The sequence below is a fragment of the Choloepus didactylus genome, chromosome 4 (genome assembly GCF_015220235.1).
Source record: "Choloepus didactylus isolate mChoDid1 chromosome 4, mChoDid1.pri, whole genome shotgun sequence".
NCBI classification, from domain to species: domain Eukaryota; kingdom Metazoa; phylum Chordata; class Mammalia; order Pilosa; family Megalonychidae; genus Choloepus; species Choloepus didactylus.
This window is the reverse complement of record NC_051310.1, coordinates 40,974,294-40,996,997: the sequence shown is the minus strand read 5'-3', so window position 1 is coordinate 40,996,997 and position 22,704 is coordinate 40,974,294. Positions and strand designations below refer to the sequence as shown.

At 41.8% G+C, this 22,704-nt stretch overlaps 2 protein-coding genes and 1 long non-coding RNA gene across 8 annotated transcripts in view; 1 reads left to right on the top strand and 2 right to left on the bottom strand.

The window, feature by feature from the left end:
• Positions 1–931: 931 nt before the first annotated feature.
• On the bottom strand, positions 932–2,905 carry LOC119531299. Its single transcript, XR_005216298.1, has 3 exons — positions 2,827–2,905; positions 2,471–2,656; positions 932–2,068 (listed from the first exon to the last, which is right to left on the bottom strand). It is a non-coding gene; the product is annotated as an uncharacterized LOC119531299 (long non-coding RNA).
• A 40-nt stretch (positions 2,906–2,945) lies between these two features.
• On the top strand, positions 2,946–7,885 carry SRSF5 (serine and arginine rich splicing factor 5). 5 transcript variants are annotated; one of them, XM_037832429.1, is made up of 9 exons: positions 2,953–3,099; positions 3,561–3,893; positions 3,993–4,137; positions 4,457–4,527; positions 4,672–4,770; positions 5,053–5,122; positions 6,347–6,420; positions 6,865–6,975; positions 7,061–7,885. In XM_037832429.1, the coding sequence occupies exons 3-9, from the start codon at positions 4,012–4,014 to the stop codon at positions 7,323–7,325; spliced, it is 816 nt and encodes a 271-aa protein (XP_037688357.1). In that variant the 5' UTR covers positions 2,953–3,099; positions 3,561–3,893; positions 3,993–4,011; the 3' UTR covers positions 7,326–7,885. The 5 variants fall into 5 exon arrangements, with proteins under 5 accessions (XP_037688361.1, XP_037688360.1, XP_037688357.1 ...); XM_037832428.1 differs by having other exon boundaries at positions 2,975–3,224; XM_037832433.1 differs by lacking the exon at positions 3,561–3,893 and having other exon boundaries at positions 2,946–3,095.
• The window catches only part of SLC10A1 (solute carrier family 10 member 1), a 28,159-nt gene continuing 12,435 nt past the window's right edge, over positions 6,981–22,704 (bottom strand). Inside the window, exons 3-5 of one of the 2 annotated variants that reach the window (XM_037832426.1) lie at positions 13,846–14,024; positions 12,280–12,476; positions 6,981–10,414 (exon numbers count right to left, since the gene is read on the bottom strand). In XM_037832426.1, the coding sequence (XP_037688354.1) occupies positions 10,236–10,414; positions 12,280–12,476; positions 13,846–14,024 (555 nt within the window). In that variant the 3' untranslated portion in view covers positions 6,981–10,235. Of the gene's footprint in view, positions 10,415–10,470; positions 12,136–12,279; positions 12,477–13,845; positions 14,025–22,704 lie in introns of those variants that run through there. The other variant, XM_037832427.1, reaches the window with a different exon arrangement.

The following is a 22,704-nucleotide window of genomic DNA, read 5'->3' as shown; positions in this document are numbered from 1 at the left end:
AAGGCTACTGGGTTGGAGACTGATAGTTTCAGGTATTTACTTCTAGCTATTCCATGCATTAAAACCTAAAAATGGTTATCTATATAGTGTGTAAGAATGCCCACCATCCAGGCAATGGTTTTTAAAAGAAAAGAAGGTTACTTACACAAGTTGTGGTTGGTGGATATTTGGGGTACTCTACATGTTCTTCAGCTTAGTGTGCCAGTATGAATGTATTGTGTCCCCCAAACATCATTATCTTTGATGTAATCTTGTGTGGGCAGACGTTATCAGTTTTGATTAGATTTCTTTGGAGATGCGCCCCACCCAGCTGTGGGTGATGACTCTGATTGGATATTTCCATGGAGGCATGGCCCCACCCATTTAGGGTGGGCCTTGATCAGTGGCGCCATATAAATGAGCTGACCGGGCAGAGGGAACTCAGTGCAGCTGTGAGTGACATTCTGAAGAGGAGCTACAGCCAAGACAGACACTTGAAGAAAACACAGGAGCTGCAGATGAGAGACAGTTTGAAGACAGCCGTTGAAAGCAGACTCTTGCTTCAGAGAAGCTGAGAGAGGACAAATATCCCAAGTGCAACTAAGAGTGACATTTTTGAGGAACTGCAGCCTAGAGAGGAATGTCCTAGGAGAAAGCCATTTTGAAACCAGAACTTTGGAGCAGACGCCAGCCACATGCCTTCCCAGCTAACAGAGGTTTTCCGGATACCATTGGCCATCCTCCAGTGAAAGTACCCGATTGCTGATGTGTTACCTTGGACACTCTGTGGCCTTAAGACTGTGACTGTGTAACCAAATAAACCCCCTTTTATAAAAGCCAGTCCATCTCTGGTGTTTTGCATTCTGGCAGCATTAGCAAACTAGAACAGATAGTTAACTGAGTTCTTTATCTTGTGGTTTGTTTATGGCATCCAGATGTTCTTAGGGTTTTGAGGAACACTGTTGCTTGAGGCTTTGCATACTTTGGCAGTTTGTGATAATCTGGTTGAGACAGGAATAAGAGTAACCTCCAGAATGACCTCCTGATTCCATTCTTAAATCTCTTAGCCATAGAAACTCAATTTTGTGTTATATCTTTTAACAGTATGATTATAGTTTTATTATAGTAAAAAGATACAAATAAGAAACCAAAAGGAGAGATGCAAAGGGCAAAGTCTGGGAGGTTCTCAGAGGAACCTGGGAAGTTCCTCTCCACATGGAGTCAGGACACATCACACGCCAGGTACAGGGATGTATCTTCTCAATAGTAGCAGCTCACTTAATCTTCCATATAAGCTTCCCCAGTTTATATGGGGTTTCATTACATAGCATGATTGGTGGAATCAATGCTCATACATTTGAATTTAATCTTCAGACACTTTATTCCTCCCAGGTCAGGCTGACATGACAGGACTCACAAGTTCAACCCATAATCACATGGTTGGTCCTTCTGGTGTGGCCTGCACCCCACCCTAAGTCTACAGGTTTGGCTGTCCCCACTTTGCACCTCCTTAGTTTATGAACTGTCAGGTGTGGTGCCCAGGCCTACCATGAATAACAAAAAACACTCCTATCCCAAGAAAGTCCAAGCATGTAGAGGTTACTCCCCAGGAGCCAGTAAAGGCCAGATCTCTTTTTGGAGGTCAAATTCCTTACTATGCACACAAAATGTAGAAAAAAATTGGAAGATGGATTTCCATCTTATTTCTTAAAATTTAGTTATGCAAATGCAAATGTAATTAAAGTACTGGTTTGAGACCATTTGTGCATTAGAAATGTCAATGTTTGTTAAGCTAGCAGTTAAAGATAACGTTATTTCTTTTAATTTAACAAATACATATTTTCTTTCAAATCCACCCTAGGCTCCCCAATCACAGACAGTACTTTTGCAGTTTTGCTGTGTACCCACAGAAGCTCTTTTCTATGCCATGTGACTGTATGAAGTGTTGCATCCCATACAAACCATCCAAGTTCGGAGTCCACAGTTCTTAAGTTCCCTGGAGGTCAGAGGAAGGGCTAGTTGCTATGCTCCATCCAGAACTACTATGTGTAATTCTAGTTGCAGGCATTCAACCACAGATTCTGGGCACCTGTCAAAAAATGGGGTGCCTTAGGTTCCACCTAAATGTATTATAGTAACATTTTCACCATGGTTCTTCTTATGCCTAAATTGCTAAGTTTGCCAACCTTACTGGGAAAATGTGGAGTTAAGGATGGAGAGCCATGCTTCATACCAACTTTGGCAGTACAACATTCAGTTTCTGAAGAATTGTAGAGTTTCATGTGTTACATTACAGAAGCCTGAACAGGGCGAGTTACCCAAATGGATACCATTTGGATTAAAAAGCAGCTTAAAACCTTTTCTAACCAGCTCAGTTCTTGGGTGGTAGAAATGCAGAAACCTGCATTTCGGCCTCATTTCAAGATGGCCTTCTTGTACAGCCCCAATTTAAACATTTCATCATGCAAAAATTTTCCATTAAAAAAAATACCTTATTTCCTTAGTCTTCTCAGTACAACTGAACTACACATCCGAAGATCAAGGAGCGCCCTCCCAAGTGCAGCCGTTAAGTTAACGCAGCGAAGGGTCAGGCAGATATCGCCATGTTATTTTTGCAAATTCTGAGATTCTTTTACTCCGTACTCTTCGAGTTGGGGGTCTGCGGCTATAGAAAAAACTTGGAAAAAAAAAACGGGTGTCATTTGTCTTAGTATATTTTTATGTGACATGAACCGAAACTCACGGTTTCGGAGGAGCCAACATCCTCAAGGCTTCCCCTCTGGAGCCCGGCACCCGACGGCCAGGCTCCGCGCCCACCCCCAGTTCCCGCCCCTTGGCCCCGCCCACCAGGGCCCAGGGTCGCTTGAGCTGTCAAGGTAGAGATCCCGGTCCCGTAGAAACTTCAGTTCCTGGATCCGATGGGGAGGGGTCACAAGCCCAGGGGCGGCCCCGGAAGTGACGCGCGACGCGCCCTCCATTTTGTACAACGCCAGAACTGCTAAGTGCGTCAGTTGTGGGGAGACGTAGTGGAGTTAAGTCCGTGTCTGCGGGGAGGCAGCCGACTCTGTCGCAGACTACGGACGGCTCTGGGTTTCAGCTGCCAAAGATCCTGTCCGGTAGGTGAGTGGCTCACTTTGAGGGAAAGGCTTCTCGGATCGAGGTTTCTTCATGGCCGCTCAGATCGCGAGTGGCCAGGGCTGCTCTCTTTGCGGAGGACGGCGTCTAGGGAGCGCAGTTTATTCGAGGTGGGCGCTGGGGCACGTCTCCCTTTTGTATTGTTTTAGGGGTGCTAAAGGTGGAAGGGCGGTGTTTGTGGTCGTTTTTACGCGGAGGGGTTGTGTGCCCCTCCCCGCCTCTTTTTCTAAACTAACGAACCCCTCGAGTAGTGGGCTGGAAGGCCTCTGCCTTTATTCGGGATGTGGTTATGCCTCTTTTGCGGGCGGGAACAGTGACTCCGGCACGGTGGAGGTGGGGAGAGGGGGAAGGAGAAGGGAGTTTGGCACGCGCGGCTCTCCCTCACCGCTGACTCTGCGGCCGCCATTTCGTGGCTGCCGAGGGTCCGCCCGACGCCCTCTGCGCAGGCGCGGCCGTGGCGTTGCGAGATTCCGGCTTCCACCCGCTGTGACGCTCCAGTGAGGCAGCGACGCGTGCGCGTCGGGTCGCCATTGGACTGGCCTTGCCGAGGGCGGGGTCGGCTCCGCCCGCACTTCTCGGCCTTTCCTAACTGCGGCAGATGGGAGGGGGCCAGAAGAGTCGGGGAGCGTGTGCGGCTGCGCAGTTCGAGAGGTGGCTGTGGGCGTTGCGGTTGCTGCGGTCTGGGCCCAGGGAAGGATCGTGTTGGGAGCCGAGTTTTAATTTTGTCTGCAAGGGACACCTGGCCTGATAAGAGGGACTCTTGTTTGTAACATCAGCTGGTAAACATTTTATGCTACTTATGTTTTTAACCCTTTGACCAGAAATTCTTCTAATATTCAGTGGTTATTGTCTCAATTAAAAGAATTATTTTCTAACAGGTAATACTAGCTGGACATCATGAGTGGCTGTCGAGTATTCATCGGGAGGCTAAATCCAGCAGCGAGAGAGAAAGATGTGGAAAGGTTCTTCAAGGGGTATGGACGAATAAGAGATATTGATCTGAAAAGGGGCTTTGGTTTTGTGGTAAGTATTAAGAGCTAGTTGAATTACTATCTTCTGTTGTATAGGTAGATATCTTTGATAATATTTTTGATCTTAGTGTATTTGTCTTTAGAAAATGTTAGACTGTCTGTTTTGAGGCAGTGAGCTTTCTTAAAAAATCTTTCTGCTGGCTGGAGGGAATACACCCCTAGTCCCTCCTGGATTTGGTTTATTTCTTTGATAAGGTCATGAAGAGACTGCTTTTCCAATTCTATCATATAAGTTTTAGTGCTCTTAAGTTACAGAATACATTTCTAAAAACCCCGTTAAGCTTTTAAATTTTTTCATGTTTATGTGTTAGGAATTTGAGGATCCAAGGGATGCAGATGATGCTGTTTATGAACTTGATGGAAAAGAACTCTGCAGTGAAAGGTGGGAACCTTAATTTTAGTTTTGTAACTGGTTAGCACTGCAATGTAAAGCAGAATAAGAATAGGTCACTGGTATGGTTTTATAAGTAAAACATCTTTTGAATAGCCTAAGTGTGTAATGAAGATTTTCCTTTCTTTTCTGTAGGGTAACTATCGAACATGCAAGGGCTCGATCTCGAGGTGGAAGAGGTAGAGGACGCTACTCTGACCGTTTTAGTAGTCGCAGACCTCGAAATGATAGACGGTATGTGATAGTTGCTTTGAATAGTCATTACTTCGGGGGCAATATTTAAGGTTTAAGAACGATTAGCAATAAATAATGATTTTGGATTTACCACATAATCAGTTCTGTAATTTCTAACCCCACTGTTCTTGTTGAATATATGTGTTACATAGGATAAAGGAAAAATGTATAGATGGATGACTTTTAAATGAGTCATGTTTACTTGCTTAAACTTACCCAGAATTGAGCAGAATTGCTCACAATTGCATATCTTCTGTTGTGAGAACTTGTTTTCTTCCACAGAAATGCTCCACCTGTAAGAACAGAAAATCGGCTTATAGTTGAGAATTTATCTTCAAGAGTCAGCTGGCAGGTTTGTTGAAACTCAGTTTTGAGTTATTTTGATGTGGCTTTTTAAAAGTTAATGGGTAGTTAATATTTTAATGATACGTTTTATTAAAAGTAGTTTTATCTTTAATTAAATTATGGATTAATTGAACTGTAATTTTTAAAATTTTAATTAAATGTAATTGGGGGATATTTAGTTTAATATTAGTGATCAAATGTAAATGTTTTAAGGAAATTTTTTTCTTGTTTTTAAACATCAATTTTAACCAATTATTAAACCCTTTATTTGCCAGCCTATCTGTGTCGTTGGCCTTATGACGAGGAGTGCCTGTGGGTTATCCTAATCGTTGTCTTGGTCACTCTTGGTTGGGCCTGGTTGACTTTGGCAGTCAGCTCCTACAGTGATCAGTTGGCCACCTCTAGATCTGTGTTTGCCGGTCTAGACGTAATCGGTGCACTTATTGAAGTGCCAGGTTGCAGCGATCCCAGAGCCTTGATAACGTGATCTGATCCCTAAGTTGAGACCTGTCTTCCTGTAACGCTTCCGAATAAGAGGTCCTGGTCGAAAAGAGTTGAAAGATACGAAATTAGGTGGTCGTTGGAATCCTGATCGCATTAAAGTGGTCCTTGGTAACTACACAAGAGTAGAACGTGTCTGCATCCGCCAGTAGTCTGCTAATAGGGAGGGCTCTGCAATTAAAGGCTTCCATGGATTGGGTAGTGTTCTTCAAGTGGGTGGCGAAGAGCCAGTCGGGCATATGTCATGAAGGTTTCTCCGACCGATTAATGGTTTGCTGCTTGAATAGCCTAGGGAAATATTAATAAAGGTAAAGTAAACTTTTTTAATGACATATGGGGCACAAAATAACTGGTGTCTTGTAAATGTTCTGTTTTTTTTTTTTTTTTTTTAATATAAAGCTTCTACTTTTAGTCTTTATAAACGTATTGTTTCCTTTGTTTTGTTTCATTTTTTTTTCCTTTTGTATTGAGCTCAGTATAGACTAATACTACTTTAATGTTAAAATCTGAATTTCCTCTAGCATTTTGCTTAAAAGCAATATGCTATTTGCTTATTTCGTGCCCTGGCATAGATAATTTTTGACTTCTGATAGAATACAAGTGTGGTAAATGCCATGTTTGTACTTTATCTAACATCTTCTCTTTCAGTAGTCTTGTTTTTTTTTATACCATGTGGTTGTTTGTATGTCACCTTTCATTTCTCTGCTTAACATAATTGTCTTGTGTTAAGGATCTCAAAGATTTTATGAGACAAGCTGGGGAAGTAACCTTTGCGGATGCACATCGACCTAAATTAAATGAAGGGTGAGTGTGTACTGGAGATTATGAATGCCATTTGAAGCATTTTGAACATTTTAGTTTGAACATACTTGTGGGTTTAAAATTTGGCATGCTGAATGCAGTGGTTCTTAACTAGGGGCGGTATTACCCCCCAGGGTATGTTTGGCAGTGTCTGGAGACATTTTTGGTTATCAAAACTGGTAGGGGGTGTTCTTCAAGTGGAGAAGGTAGAGGCCAGGGATGCTGCATTAAGCAGTGCTCAGGACTGTCCCTCAGAACAAAGTGTCAGTAGAGCTGAGTTTTGAGAGACCCTCTTCTACTTAGTGCTCTGTCTCTGTCAGTCTACCAAGAAATAAGACGTACACTGGTAAAAAAAACCCAGAAACAATGTGGACAGCTGTATGCATTACATGGGATTGCAGGATGTATATACTTTATAAATGGTTTTTTTCTTTCTTTTCATCTTAGGGTGGTTGAGTTTGCCTCTTACGGTGACTTAAAGAATGCTATTGAAAAACTTTCTGGAAAGGAAATAAATGGGAGAAAAATCAAATTAATTGAAGGCAGCAAAAGGCACAGGTATCTAATGTTTTTAAGTCAAAGTTTTTAGTGAATTTGTGGGGCCTGTCACATTTATATTGAGGTTTTTTATCCCCCCCCCCAGTAGGTCAAGAAGCAGGTCCCGGTCGCGGACCAGGAGTTCCTCTAGGTCTCGGAGCCGATCTCGTTCTCGTAGTCGCAAGTCTTACAGCCGGTCAAGGAGCAGAAGCCGGAGCCGGAGCCGGAGCAAGTCCCGTTCTGTTAGTAGGTCTCCTGTGCCTGAGAAGAGCCAGAAACGTGGTTCTTCAAGTAGATCTAAGTCTCCAGCATCTGATCGCCAGCGGTCCCGGTCCAGGTCCAGGTCCAGATCAGTTGACAGTGGCAATTAAACTGTAAATAACTTGCCCTGGGGACCTTTTTTTTTTAAAAAACAAAAACAAATTCCCAAACCATACTTGCTAAAAATTCTGGTAAGTATGTGCTTTTTGTGGGGGTGGGATTTGGAGGGGGGTTGGGTTGGACTGGATATCTTTGTAGATGTGGACCATCAAAGGGTTGTCGAAAACTAATTGTATTAAATGTCTTTTGATAAGCCTTCTGCTCACATTTTTGTGAATGTCTGAGGTGTATAGTTTGTGTATATTGATAGAGCTCTTTTATAACTAAAGCAAATTTAATTTTTTTGTACTAGAAAAAAACTTGAACATTTTAGTTCCTGGTTATTCAAATATGTTAATTCAGAATTGGTTTAATCCCTCAATTAAACTAATTAATGGCTTTGGACACTTAAAAGAGCTCTAAATTTGCTTGTACATAAAGGCTTAATCTGCGTTTTCCTTGTTGAGGTTAGGATGTTCTCCCACCTACCCTTTAACAGCAGAGCTGCACAACAAAGACAGACACATTAAAGCAGCTGTTTGTTATTGATAATAAAATATTATAAAACTGCTTTTTGTCTGAATAATGTGATATGCTATTTACATCTTGTCATCTGCATTCAACACATCATCTGGAACCGTGGAGTTAAAGGGTATTTTTTTCTTGTAAAAGTAGTATTACATAGTTAGTTGAAGATGGGCAAAGAACTGTTGAAAATAGTAATTGAGTTGTTTATAACAGTTTATTGCGTGTGTCTCTCCATGTCCCTATGCTTTCTTAGAATTGATACCTGAGCCCTTAAATCTTAACCTATACTTAACATAAGAATGCATTATTGCTTTTAGGAATCTTGTTGGAGGTTGATTATAAATTTTCTTAGTTCTCTGTTTGGGCCCAAGACTGGATAAATATCGGCAGTAGTGATTAATACTTGCTTAATGTCTGATTACATTAGCCTGGTACGTTTTAAGTACCTCACCTGTACACTGAATCTTCAAAACTATTTAATAAAATCTGCTAATACTATATAGTACCATATACTGTATAATGTTAGAATAGGAGGTTCAGGGCCTTTCCAAAGGTGAGAGGAAGTAAATGGGAAATTGGTATTACAACTGGTTCCAGAACCCAAAAACTGTTTTACTCTGTCTTATCTTTAGGGTATTCTGTTCTGCTTTAGCATTACATGGACTTTGAGGAAGGCAAAATTAGAAGCACTAGAAAAATTTTGCTTTTAGCTTCTCTAAAACGGAGGATGGGTTGGTAGTTTCCGTTCGGAGATAGATATGAAAGGTTTTTGGTATGTTTGAGTAGAGGACGTTTCTGCATATCCAAGGTTGTAAAAATTGTAACGCTGATATTTTAGAAGATGAGGCTGATCTTAGGAGGGGTTTATGTGGTCCCCCTATTTACATAGGTGGCAGGAGCTAGGTTTATTTAAATATTTTAGTGGTTGACCCTAAGGTTTTCCTTTGTGGTGTTAACTTGAAGGCTGCCCAGGCCAGCTAAAGCATTGCCTTGTGTTGGAAGTTGCTGACAAAGTAGGAGGTGGCTTTTTTTTTTTTTTTTTTTTTTTTTTTGCTTTGGGCTCTTTAAATATAGGGCTCTTTAAATAAATAAAGTGGTACACACTTTAGTTTTGGGTTTGTCATTTTGCCAGTTGACTTGTTTTCTGTTATCCCTATCTCTTTATCCCTAAATAGGTTATTTTTATTCATACTTTAAATCCAGTTCTAAGGATCAGTTGAGGGTAATATATCTTAAGTCCAGCCCAACCTTTCTAGGAAACTAAACTTCTTAAATTTGTTTTGCTTAACCAAGCCTGTTTAGATAATATAGCCAGGTATTAGAATTTGAACAGATAAGTACATAAAGGTTTAATATGCAAATTAAAGATGTTAGACATTTTTGCAATCTGTTTTTAAAAAAGTATTGACCAAAATGAGTAGTTCTTAAACTACTTTTAGAAATGTTTGGAGTACTTTGGTAGTCCTGAACATTTGTGAGGCTGATGCCATAAAATTTGTCTTGGTATCATTTGTACCTGATCCTACTAAATGATGAAGTTAGGCATGGTCAGTTGTTAGCATGTGTTAATATTTGTTCATTACTCTTATTTATGCTTGTTTGTGTATGAGCAGTATATGTGTTAAATTTTAAATTTTGCAGGAAGTTTTAGATTTCCCTTACTAAGACATTTTGGCAGTATCCTGTATTTGAGGGAGCTTACCGTGAAAAGCATTGATCTCATGAACTGATGAAGTAGATCAGGTCACTAGATTAGTGAAACAAGTGTTGGTGGTTCACAAACATTTAAAATTAAGTTGTTTCTTGGCATTTTCTTACAGAGTTTCTTCTCCTCTACCTCTGGGGTTGCGTTCTCCCCAAATTCCCTTTTGTTTCATTATCACTGGGAGTAGCAGGAATTGGTTATCTTGTGTTTTGCCTTCTGTTTGTCTGCTTTTTCCAGCTGTCTCATTTTGCAGTGCCCTCAGGATTTTCAGTCTCAATAGTGATGCCCAAGGGGAAGGAATGGGTTGCAAATTTAAATTAGAAAGGACTCCTGAAGTTGTCTAATACTGCAGCACTTGAGTATTTACTGTATGAGTCACAACTTGGGACAGGATCTAGGTATTTGATTTTAGTGTAAAAACTATTTATTGATTGGTTCAGGAATTAAGTGCCTCTTTTTCAATCAGTCACTGATCTAGAGATCTAAGGGCAAATGACAATTGCTACCTTCCTTCGTAAAACTTAGTTTGTCACTGAAGAGTCGTCTTTTTTATTTAAAAAAAAAAAAAAAGATATATCAAGTTCTGAGCTGGAGATAAAGTTGAGTCTTCCAGGGTTGTCTCCTCTCCTCCAGGCCAAAGCTTGATTTTGATAGGTTTTGCTTAAAATGTCAGAGAAAGATTTATTACTCAGACGAGACGGATTTCTGCTGTTCTCTGTAGTATACCACTGGCTTTCTGAATTGCCTTCTGACCAGAGTCCAGACTACTGGAGGAGGAAGGGTTAGGTTGTGCAAGAGCACACTCCTCCCCTTTTTGAGTTCCATTTCCTGGAATGCTTACAACTGTGTAGATCATTTTTGTTTTATCTGTAATAGTAAAAGGGGTGAAGGGTATGGGGCGGGGGGGAAGAATAGTCATTAACACAAAGCTTGCTCAATTTGTAAGATAGAATTCCAACTTAGCCCAGCTTTGTTTGACCATCTTTCCTTCCATAGTGGTTTTCTTTTACTTAAACTTCACATTGAAAGTTTCAGACATGCAAAATAGAACAAATGGTATAATGAGCCTGCTGTGCCCACCACCCAACGTCAACAGTGATCAACACATGGCTTAATTTTCATCTGTACTTGCATCAACTCCTTTTCCCTTTTTGGGTTATTTTGAAGGAAAATCCACACATAATACATATTTCATTTGTAAGTATTTCAGTATTAACTAAGATAAGGACTCCTACAAAAATACTATTATCACATCTAAAATAACAATAGTTCCTTTAAAATTGCCTATTGTCAGAGTTCTCCCACGTTTTACTCTTAACACTCTGAGGCAAGGTTTGCTTTCCTTTCAGCATAACTAATGCTAATAATAAAGGATCTAATAAGTAGACTATTGTTGTAACCATTTTGCTACTCTTTGTACATAAACAATAGAGGAAATGGGTTTCTGAAAGCAAAGAAAGCTGTTGCATTCTGGGACCACAGAGGGGGTGGGCAGCAGGGAGGAAAGAACTTTAAGGGTAGGCTTTCCAGGGAATCCTGTCTCTGCTGTCTCAACTTCTTTGCTTGGGTTGATTGTGTTACTTGGTCTACTTTAAGCAAGAGCTGAACTAACATGGAGGGTGAGTGGTGAAGATAGCTAAGATGGATCTGCTTTTCCTATTTTCCCATCTCTAGAAGGGTACAGGGGCCAAAAGTATAAAAACTTGTGACAAATGTGTTCACTCAGCACAGCTGCTTGGGGCTCCTTGTTAGCTCCAAAGAGAGGCTCCCCCTAAGTTTTCTGAGGTGTTACTTGTGAGGGAGGTTCTTTTTAGGTCTTGAGAACCTGAGGCTCTCTAAACCTTATCTGCCCTCTTGAGGGCATTCCAAGCTATTCTGGATCAACACTTCAACCTGGGAACCTGGTGTTTCCTCCCCGTGCCCTTTTTGGTGGGGCAAGTGGAATCTCATTGGGTAACATGCTCAGATAAGCATCCGGCTAGTTTGAATCAAAGTTGATAAAATAGTTCTGGAGTGTGTGTGGTGCACCATTTTATTGGTTTCCTTTTGGCTGTTGGATAACCCAAGAGTACCTTCTAACTAGTTGCAAAGGGAGAGAATGTGCATTTGCTAGTACAGGATACTGAATTCCACCTGGAGACATTGAAATATCGAGTTTAAAGCATGATCCCCAGGGTCTTGAAGGCATCCTCACATTCATGGGAAATAAGATTTGGGTAAGTGAATAGGAAGAATATGTAGGTCTTTAGAATTACAGTGAAATGTGTTAAAAAGGTTGAGTTTCTTGGATTAAAAAGACATTGTTATTGGGGATTAAACCAGTGCATTTTGAGGAAGAGACTGAAGGGATTTTTGAGGTTTGATTATGTTTTGAAGAAAATGAAATGTTCTGAGGTGCCATCAGCTAGGAAGGTACTAATCAGCTCTAGTGAACAGATAAAGGTTTTAGGTCATTAACCAAGTTTATTATGGTGATATTCCCTGTTTAATAGGTTCTTGAGTCGTGCATGGTCTCCCCTCTTGGACAAGGCAGCAAAAATTGCTTTGGTCCCATGAGGCAAATTCCATCCCTAGTTGGGTTCTCCAAGCTTGAACACAGAAATGGAGAGTGGTAATGGAAGTAGCTGTGGTTCTGTGAGGTCCCTTGCATACTTGCTATCTGGTATTATAGACTTGTTGCCAGGAACAGGTCTGGCACATGAACAGAACACAAATAAGGATTCAGCACTCACCCTTGGGAGGCTTGATTTTCTGATAGCACCGAAAGATGGCAATGAGGAGAAGCCCTTCTCCTAGCTGGAAAATCATGTAGAGGAGAGGAAAGAAGAAGAGTGGCCCAATGGCTTCAGGAGGAAAGGTCACATTGAGGATGGTGGAGCAGAGCTGAACGTTTTGGCATCCAGTCTCCATGCTAACAGTGCGTCTGCACCTGTGCAGGTGAAAAATAACCAGAGATCTAGACAGTTCATAGTGAGAAGGAAGAGAGCCCAGTACATGTAGGTACATCATAGCATCCGGAAAAGTCAAGCTGACTCATCTCTAAAACAATTGTGGAGGACTAGTAGGTTCACGTCATGGACTTTTTATGAGAATGTTTGGAATAGCTTGGGAATCTGTTTTGTGTGTGTGTGATTAAAATTTGGAGGGAGATCTGGTGAGGGATGGAAGTGAGCCAGTATTCATTGGCTTATGTTGTGTTACATGTAGGATAATTATAGTTTTTTACACGGTAGAAGGTAGTTTGTCAGAAATGTCCAGGCCTTTGTCCTGTTCCCACGTTTTTGGCTTAAAGAAGTCAGCCTCATGTTTGAAAGTCTTGATTTTACTTTCTATTATGGATTAAGGAATGGGATGTTTACATTTAATGAGTACACATGTAATTGAATGAATTGTATTTCAGTGTATTAAAGTAGTTACTCACTAAAAAAATTAAACCATTGTAGCACATTTATTAAGAATGAGACTACTGTGATGGTGCTTGATGCTCTGATTATTTGTGATGCACGTTACCTTGTGTATTGTGAAAATCAAAGTCACTGAATGGGGATTGGCAGCCTTTGTTTCACTACTTCACCAAGTATAATGTGTTTATTAACATGATTTTAAAAATCGATCATCACTTTTTAAACAGTTCATTTCAATTCAACTTTTTTTTTTTTTTTTTTCCCCTTTGTGCTACTAATGTTTACACACCTAGGCAGACATTGATTTGTTGTGGCTGAAAAGAGGGAAAAGTCCCTGAAATGTGATGCTGCTTTATATAGACAGGGTCCCTGATGGTCCCAGTCTGTGCCTTCAAATTGACTTGTTTCCCTTAAATAGCATCTCTCTCTCTCGGTGTGAATTGGATTAGATTGTAGCAGAGGTTCACAGCTGCTTGAGTGCCTCTAGCAGCTGTCACCTAGTGATGCCCTTGTCAGGATGAAAGAAAGCCTAAGCGGAGAACAAAATTGGGAAGGGAAGAAGAGTAATGAATACCTGTCAGAGTGACACAAAGTTTGCCCCAGTGCCATGAACTCTACCAGAGAGCTGAGCAGAGAATATGGAATCTATGGCCCTTTTGTTATTAGTTGTTTGGAAGATCAGACATTTTTGGTTTCTGGATTTTTCTTGTGAGTCTATGCCCTTAAATATTCCCCCGCTCCTACAATATTTATCACAGCACAAAATTCCTTGTTCAGTTTATATATTTGAATTATTTTGCCAGGAAGATAATTTTCCCTCGTAACTTGCCTTTTCCTGAGAGACTAGGACAATAATGAGGCTCATGGAACGGTGGAACCTCGAATAATACTTACTTTCCGTTGAGGCAGAAGAGGGCAGAAAGAAGGTAGCCCAGCATGAAGCCAACAAAAGGCATCAGGGAGGAAGTGGCCAGCAAATGTGGAGTCATGACAAACATGATGCTTCTACCCACATTGATGGCAGAGAGGACTGTGACAGCCACTGCTAACAAAAGCATGGTGATCATCCCCCCCTGGAAATAAAAATAAAAAGGAATAATTGGAAGGATGATGGGGAGCACTGATGGAGATTGGAGGTGTAAAGCATTTCATTAAACTAAAATAGTGTTTGTGGAAGGAAATCTTTGAGACCTATATAAGTAGAGGTCAGAGACCTGGTTAATACATTTATTACTAAAAATTCTCAGGCAAGCACAGCCACTATTGATCTACTCTGGATAGCAGGTTTTCGCAAAGGGCTGTGGCTCTGAAGGAATCAGACTATCCAGGCCTTAAAAAGTAATTATCTCTGGAGCCTGTATACACGCTTGTATTAGGGTTGTCTAGGGAAACAGACTCAATGAGAGTTATCTATGAATATAAGATTTATAAAAGTGTCTCACGCAGCTGTGGGTATGCACGAGTCCAAATTCCGTAGGTCGGACAGCAAACTGGCAACTCCAATGAAGATATTCGATGAACTCAGAAACGAACTGGCAACTTCGATGAACGTGTTCAATGAATTACTCAGGAAATACTTCGCTGGTCAGCTGAAGAAGTGAAGGTCCTCTGTCTTGCTTAAAAGTCTTCAACAGATTGATTGGATTAAATCCAGCCAACTGCATTCTCTCATTGTGGAGAACATGCCCTTGTTGATCATCAGTCACAGCTGCAGCCAAATTGACTGATGATGTAATAAACCAGCCTGTTGGTTTATTAACCAGCCACAAACGTCCTTGCAGCAATGATTAGGCCAGTGCTTGCTTGACCAGACAGCTGGGTGCCATCACCTGGCCAAGTCAACACATGAACTTAACCATCACAGCCCACCCTTGTCAACTTGGCAGTTACATGTATCTCTTAAAACCATACTTTATGGTTTTATTGTTCTAAATACAGAACAATAACAGACATTTTGCCTAACAATACTCCGCTGTGCAGCATACAACTGGAAATGCACTAAATCTCTCCAGAATAGGGTGCAAGTCCTTGGGTGATATTAACTCTTAAAGTTGATTTTAACTCTTAAAGTTGATTTCCTTTAGCTTAAATATAGCAAAATGAACAATACAGCTTATGCCATATGATAAGGGGATAAGAGAAGAAAGCAAAGATACTTGCTTTACAGACAAATACAAACAAAACGAAGTACTCATGCCATCATAGCTCTCATTTCTGTAATTGGTCACATGGCTATAGTTCATATTTCTCACTACCTTCTTCCACTACCCATTCCACGTTTCCTTTACCCTCAGCAAGCACTTTAGCTGGCTGTGGTCCTTTTCCTGGTGGGATGACCCAAACCATCATTTCTCAAGTTTCTTGGCCATTGATAGTCCTGCCTGGATTGGGTTGTTGCAGTTTTCCATTGACTTTAATCACAGGGCATGGTAGTACTAAGATATGCCCCAGGGGATCTGTATTCCAGAAAAACTCTTCTTTACCTCCATTGTGTAGTTGCAGTGCTACTTCCCCTTGAAAGTCAGGTTCAGTCACCCCAGCGAGTACAGTAATCTCCTCCTTTGCCTGTTGATTCAGAGGCATAAGAAGTCCGAAGTGGCCAGGTGGCCGTCTTAACTTCAGTTCAATGGGATTATTGTCTTCCCTGGTGGAAGCACTCCTTTTGGAACAAAGACTTGTAGACCAGCAGAGCTTAAGCTTGCAAGGACAGGAAACAAAAATTTACTTAGTGGATCACTAAGAGTGAAAGTGAGTGGTGCCACTCCTGTTTTTACCCCTTGATTCCTGGACCCATGAATCCTGGCTATGGGAGAAATAGCACCAGAGTGGAGACTTCAGCGCATACACAGCCTCCTGGAGAACATGCTTCAGCCCTGCAAAGTATTGCCACCTAGTTGGTGCCATCATTGAGTCTTCAACAGGCCATTTCACCGTTCTATCAACCCAGCTGCCTCTGGATGATGGGGAACATGGTTAAGACCGGAGAATTCCATGAGCATGTGCCTGTTCCCTCACTTCATTTGCTGTAAAGTGGGTTCCTTGGTCAGAAGCAATAGTGTGTGGAATACCATGATGGTGGATAAGGCATTCTGTAGGTACATGGATGGTAGTTTTGGCAGAAGCATATCCTGCAAGGAAGGCAAACCCATATCCAGAGTAGGTGTTTATTCCAGTAAGAACAAATTGCTGCCCCTTCCGTGATGGAAGTGGTCCAATGTAATCAACCTGCCACCAGGTAGCAGGCTGATCACCTTGGGGAATGGTGCCATATTGGGGACTGTGTGTGGGTCTCTGTTGCTGGCAGATTGGGTACTTAGCAGTGGCTGTGGCCAGGTCAGTCTTGGTGCATAGACGTCTATGTTGCTGATCTCACGCATAACCTCCATCCCTACCACCGTGACCACTTTGTTCATGAGCCCATTGGGCAATGACAGGAGTTGCAGGGGAAAGAGGCTGATTGGTCTCCACCAAATGGGTCGCTTTATCCACTTGGTTATTAAAATCTTCTGAAGTCACCCTCTTGTGAGCATTCACATGGGACACGAGTATCTTAATGTTTTTTTTTTCCCCACTCAGGTCTATGTACCCCTTCCCCAGACGCCTTTGTCAACAATCTTCCAATTATGTTCCTTCAAAGTCCCTGACCATCCAGCCAAACTGTTAGCAACAGCCCATGAATCAGTATACAAACTCACCTCTGGCCAGTTCTCCTTCCAAGCAAAGTGAACAACCAAGTGCACTGCTCCAAGTTCCCCTCACCACTGTCCTTCAGGGACATCCCAGAAAGGGGCTGCAGTGCTGCAGCTGTCCACTTTCGGGTGATGCCTGCATATCATGCAGAACCATCTGCAAACCAGGCCCGAGTTTTCTCTTCCTCAGTCAACTGATTGTAAGGCACTCCCCAAGATGCCATAGCTATGGGCTGGGAAAGAGAAGGTAAGGTGGAAGGAATGGGTGCCTTGGGCATTTGGGCCACTTCATCATGTAACTTACTTGTGCCTTCAGGATCCGCTCGGGCTCTTATCATATATACCATTTCCATTTTATGATGTAGTGCTGCTGTGCACACCCAACTTTATGGCTTGGCGGATCAGACAACACCCAGCTTATGATAGGTAACTCAAGTCTCATGGTAACTTGGTGGCGTTCTGTTCTAAGGCCCAGTAGCAGGCCAGCAGCTGTTTCTCAAATGGGGAGTAATTTGCAGAGGATGCTAAAGCTTTACTCCAAAATCAAAAGAGGCCAACTAACTGTTGTGCCTCTTTTTTGTTCTTAGGAGAGGCCAGATGCAACAGCTTATCCTCCACCTTAAAAGGGATATCTTGACAGGCCCCACACCACTGGACACCTAGAAATTTTACTGAGGTGGAAGGCCCCTGTATTTTTGTTGGATTTATCTCCCATCCTCTGCCATGCAAATACTGACAAATCTAGAGTAGTTGCTACTTCTTGCTCACTAGGTCCAATCAACATATCTTCAATATAATGGACCAGTGTGATGTCTTGTGGGAGGGAGAAACGATCAAGATCCCTGCGGACAATATTATGACATAGGCCTGGACTGCTGATATAACCCTGAGGTAGCACAGTGAATGTAAACTGTTTCTGGTGGTCCTTACTAACAGCAATTGAGAAAAAAGCATTTGCCAGATCAATAGCTGCATACCAGGTACCAAGGGTGTGTTGATTTGCTCAAGCAGTGACACCACATCTGGAACAGCAGCTGCAATTGGAGTCACCACCGGTTAAGCTTATGGTAATCCACTGTCATCCTCCAAGACCCATCTGTTTTCTGCACAGGCCAAATAGGAGAGTTGAATGGGGATGTGGTGGGAATCACCACCCCTGCATCCTTTAAGTCCTTAAGAGTGGCATCAATCTCTGCAATCCCTCCAGGAATGTGGTATTGCTTCTGGTTCACTATTTTGCTAGGCAGAGGCAGTTCTAGTGGCTTCCACTTGGCCTTTTCCACCATAATAGCCCTCACTCCATGAGCCAGGGAACCAATGTGAGGATTCTGCCAGTTGCTGAGTATGTCTATTCCAATTATGCATTCTGGCACTGGGGAAATAACCACAGAATGGGTCTGGGGACACACTGGACCCACTGTGAGATGGAACTGAGCTAAGACTCCATCGATCACCTGACCTCCATAAGCCCCAACTCTGACTGGTGGACCGGAGTGACGTTTTGGGTCTCCTGGAATTAATGTCACTTCTGAACCAGTGTCTAATAATCCGCGAAATATCTGATCATTTTCTTTTCCCCAATACACAATTACCCTGGTAAAAGGCTGTAGGTTCCCTTGGGGAAGGCTGGGAGGAAGATTAACAGTATAAATTTTTGGCAGTAAAACGGTCCTTCCCCAAGGGTACCCAGCCTTCCCCTCATTCAAGGGGCTCTGGATCTGTAAACTGTCTCAAGTCTGGGAATTGATTAAAGGGCTGTGACTCTGTTTTTGTAATTCAAGGGAGACTTTTGTTCACTTGACCTAGAATTCTTCTCCTTATATAGTTCAAACAAGAATTTAGTCAATTGCCCATCTGTTTTACTACTTGGTACTCCATGATCTACTAGTGAACACCATAAGTCTCTGCGAGTCTTTTTGATTGCTGCTTTGAGCCTGTTTTCCATTATGGTAGCCACGCCACCTTGTCTGTGGTGATTAACTGCAGCCACTTGGCTTCTGCTGACTTGGGATCCAATTATCCCCATTGTGTTTAAGAATTCCAGCTCAGTGATAGCAGTTCCTACAGTAATATCTGACCTACAGAGAAGGGTGACTACAGAGCTCTTCAGGGATGATGGAGCTAGTCTCACAAATTTATTCCTCACAGTCCTGGTAAAAGGTATGTCCTCTGGACATTCCAGGGGTGTGTGAGCAGGTCTTCTGTGATAAATCCACCCTAACGTTCCAATCTCTCTAAGCATTTGAATACCCTCCTCTACATTATACCAGGGCAGATCTGGCATTTCAACCTCCTGTAGTGCCGGCCAGTAGTGCCGGCCACCTTTTGATACATGTTTCAGCCAACCACCCAAACAGTTAAATCCCTTTCTGACCCCTCGAGCTACAGCATTGAATGCAGAATCCCTGCTTAGTGGGCCCATATCAGTAAATTCAGCCTGACCCAACCTTATATTCCTTCCACCATTATCTCACACCCTTAATATTCATTCCCACACATATTCCCCTGGTTTCTGTCTGTATAAGTTGGAAAACTCATACAGTTCTTTTGGAATATAGTGTACTTCCTCATGGGTCACACTTTATATCTCACCCTTCGGGACCTGTTGGGACTTTAGTCTAGTTACAGATCTTAAAGCAAAGACTGGTGGTGGGGTGGGTCATGAAAAAAACAAGTATCCCTCAAGCCATTTACCTCAGGACATTCTGTTGCATTTTCATCTTGTAAAACAGGATTAATCTCTCCAGACAGAGGAGTGAGGGCTGCTTCCTCAGGGGATGTGATTACAGGATTAGCAGGCACCGAAGGGTTAATCTCTTTAGGTGGAGGTTGGATGGAAGGCTTCTTAGGGCAGACTGGAGGTGGGGAGGCTGTTTCCTTAGGACAGCCCTCTACAGGTAAATCTAACAATGGCTCAGCAGAATACAGGGTTCCAATGTCCTCACTGCCATTATAATCCATATGTCCCCATCCCAAGTTTCGGGACCCCATTCTTTTCCAATCAATGCCTTTACTTTAATAGCAGACACCTTGAGAGGTTGAGATTTTAGTTTACGTTGTAAATCTGCTACTCTCACAATGAGAGTGGCATCTGGTTTTTAGAAATCTCAAGTCTGCGGCCACAGGAAATAAGATTTTCTTTCAGGGCACACATAGAAACCTTTACATCTGTCATACAGTGTTTAAGTTTTAAATTTGAAGCCTTTAGCTTGTCCCTTTCTCTTATAACTTTATCCAATGTATCTAAGAGGAGCCAGCCAACATCATCATACCTCTTAATTCTGCAAAACTCTGTGAAGGTGTTGAAAACACTGTCACCCAGAGCCTTGCTTCATATAACAGTATGATTAGGGGAATCAAATGGTGCTATTTTGCATTTCTCCTTTGCCAATTCATGCCATGGACTATCAGTGCCTTCTTGATTACTGGAAATGGAGTCATTAGTGCCTTTGAATCTAATCAGAGTAGAAAACAAATTGTAAAAGCCCATTTTAAGATTCTGTTTCTCAAGAACCACTCCTGGTACCAAGTTGTATTAGTTAGGGTTCTCTAGGGAAACAGAATCAATGAGAAATATCTGAATATAAGATTTATAAAAGTGACTCACGCAACTCTGGCTATGCACGAGTCCAAATTCTGTATGACAGGCAGCAAACTGGCAACTCCAATGAAGATGTTCAGTGAACTCCTTGGAAATGAACTGGCAACTACGATGAACTCCTCAGGAAACGAACTGGCAACTTCGACGAACTCCTCAGGAAATGCTTCGCTGGTCAGCCAAAGAAGAAGTGACGGTCCTCTATGTGTCTCGCTTAAAAGTCTTCAACTGATTGATTGGATTAAATCGAGCCAACTGCATTCTCTCGTTGTGGAAGACATGCCCTTCATTGATCATCAGTCACAGCTGCAGCCAATTGACTGATGATTTAATAAACCAGCCTGTTGGTTTATTAACCAGCCACAAATGTCCTCGCAGCAATGGTTAGGCCAGTGCTTGCTTGACCAGACAGCTGGGTACCATCACCTGGCCAAGTTGACATATGAACCTAACTGTTACAACTCCTAAAGTACTGCAATTGCTTTTTTTTTTGGAACTCACTAAACATTTTAGAACCTATGATACTTGTTTAAATATCTCCATTATGGGTAGGAATTTCATCCATATTTTAAGCAAAGGTTCATTAAAAAAGGAAAAAAAGATGGCTGATCAAGTCAAGTAATATGGTTTTAGACCTAAAATGATGTGTAACAATAAAGGGAAAGCCTACTTTCTTGAGTGACCCACAAACTAGCTGTGAAGGAAGTTCTCAAAAGGAGTTTCAAAAATGTCTTAGTAGCAGCATTATTGGAAACAGTGCGGGTCCACCCTGGTAATTACTTTGACAGTAACATTCATTGGGAGCAGTGGTATGTTTTTGCTTTATTTAAAAATTTATAGTTACATTTTACATACCATTTAAATTTTTCAGTAGGTGGATTTTTGATGAAAATTGCAACGTTAAGATTTTCCAGCACATAATTTAAGGATGCAAGCTTTCAAAATTTAGTTGCATATCTCTGAATTGGATAAACTTTTATGGATAAATTTAAACCTCTTTGTCTCATCTTCTGAGTAAAGGAACATTTAGCAAACTTTTCTCAAAATCACCATGTTATCTTCTAATGGTTATATGTATTGGGTTCAGTTTCCAGTTCATTCACATATGTAGCATATTTCCTAGCAACACTTTTAACATTTAAAAATATTGCTCCAATTTCAGCTGCACAGATTTTTTGTTTGTTTTTAATGTGTGTAGAAACTGGTGTGATTTACTTAAAGCATCATCTTTACCAACTAGTGGTCCCATCTCATCATGGAAAGACTTTCACAGGTTTCATCCATAGCCACATTCTTCAAGTTTTACCAAAATACTGTGTTAACTGATGGGCTGCCCGGTTTGCCTTTGTCCTTTGAATAGATTTCTCCTTTGGACTTGCCCCTCTGAATTTCTGCCTTTTGGATTTATTCTGTACCCAGTGACCAAATAGTTTCCATCCCCATCAAAAGAGAGTAATGGATAATGTAGGGGACATTGGACTACAGGATTGTCCACAAACATGACAGCTGTCGTCTTCTGCACGGGCATTCACTCTCACTCCCTCACGCTCATTCTTCCATTGTTGGGGGCAGCGGAGTGGTTATGAGCACAGACGTTGGGTGTCAGACCCAGGTGGGTATGTCTCTGCCAGTCTAGGTGTGTTAATTCAGTCAAGTCATTACACCTGAAATTCTGCTTCCATGAGTAAAATGAGAATTACACAGCACTAAGTTGTTGTGAGGATTAAGTGAGGCAATACATATATAGAAAACTTGACTCAGGATCAGGAATATAGGAACCACTCACTAAATTGTAGCTATTTTTCCATAGTTGGTAGGAATATAATTATTCTGAAGTGTGGAAATCTATCACTTCTACAGTCTCCTGCTGAGGCAAGTGCCCTGGATAATTGCGTCTCCATAGGTCACTGCTTTTTGTGTCACCTGACTTTACTTTCCTGGTCAGGTCACAGCTGATTGCAGCAGGGGTGACAGCCAAATCCATCAGCTTGCCAGAGGCCCATGACATGATCCAAATTGTACCCACAAGGGTGGCCTACACAGTCTGGTGAGTGGCTGAGTCAATCAGGTCCTCCCATTTAGGGAGTGCAGAATTAAAAAGGAACAACTGAGGCAAATGTTAAAAAAACAAAAACAAAAAACAAACAAAAAAAAATACCAACACAAGCCTGGAGCAGCAAAAGCCACAAATTAGCAAAAGCTATGAAACAAAGAGTCGGATCATTTCATGAGTAGTAATGTATGAGCCAAGTATAGGCAGAGTGGGTGAATCAACAACAGTGAAACACTTGGTGAAAGTGGCTCCTGGATCTCAGGCTCAGATTTTCCAATCAAATTACATAGCCTTTGAATAAACCTTCTTGTGTGTCAAAGGGTTTCTTGAAAAATGGAGCATCCCTTAAAATCCTATGAGCTTTCTGTGACCTTTCACTAGGGAATGCAACTGGTTAAGAAGTTTGAGAAGAT

Coding starts and splice junctions, on each gene's coding strand:
- SRSF5 (XM_037832433.1), top strand. CDS start 4,012: ATGAGTGGCTGTCGAGTATTCATCGGGAGGCTAAATCCAGCAGCGAGA. Junction 6,421..6,864: donor CGACCTAAATTAAATGAAGG/GTGAGTGTGTAC, acceptor TTTTCATCTTAG/GGTGGTTGAGTTTGCCTCTT. Junction 6,976..7,060: donor GAAGGCAGCAAAAGGCACAG/GTATCTAATGTT, acceptor CCCCCCCCCCAG/TAGGTCAAGAAGCAGGTCCC.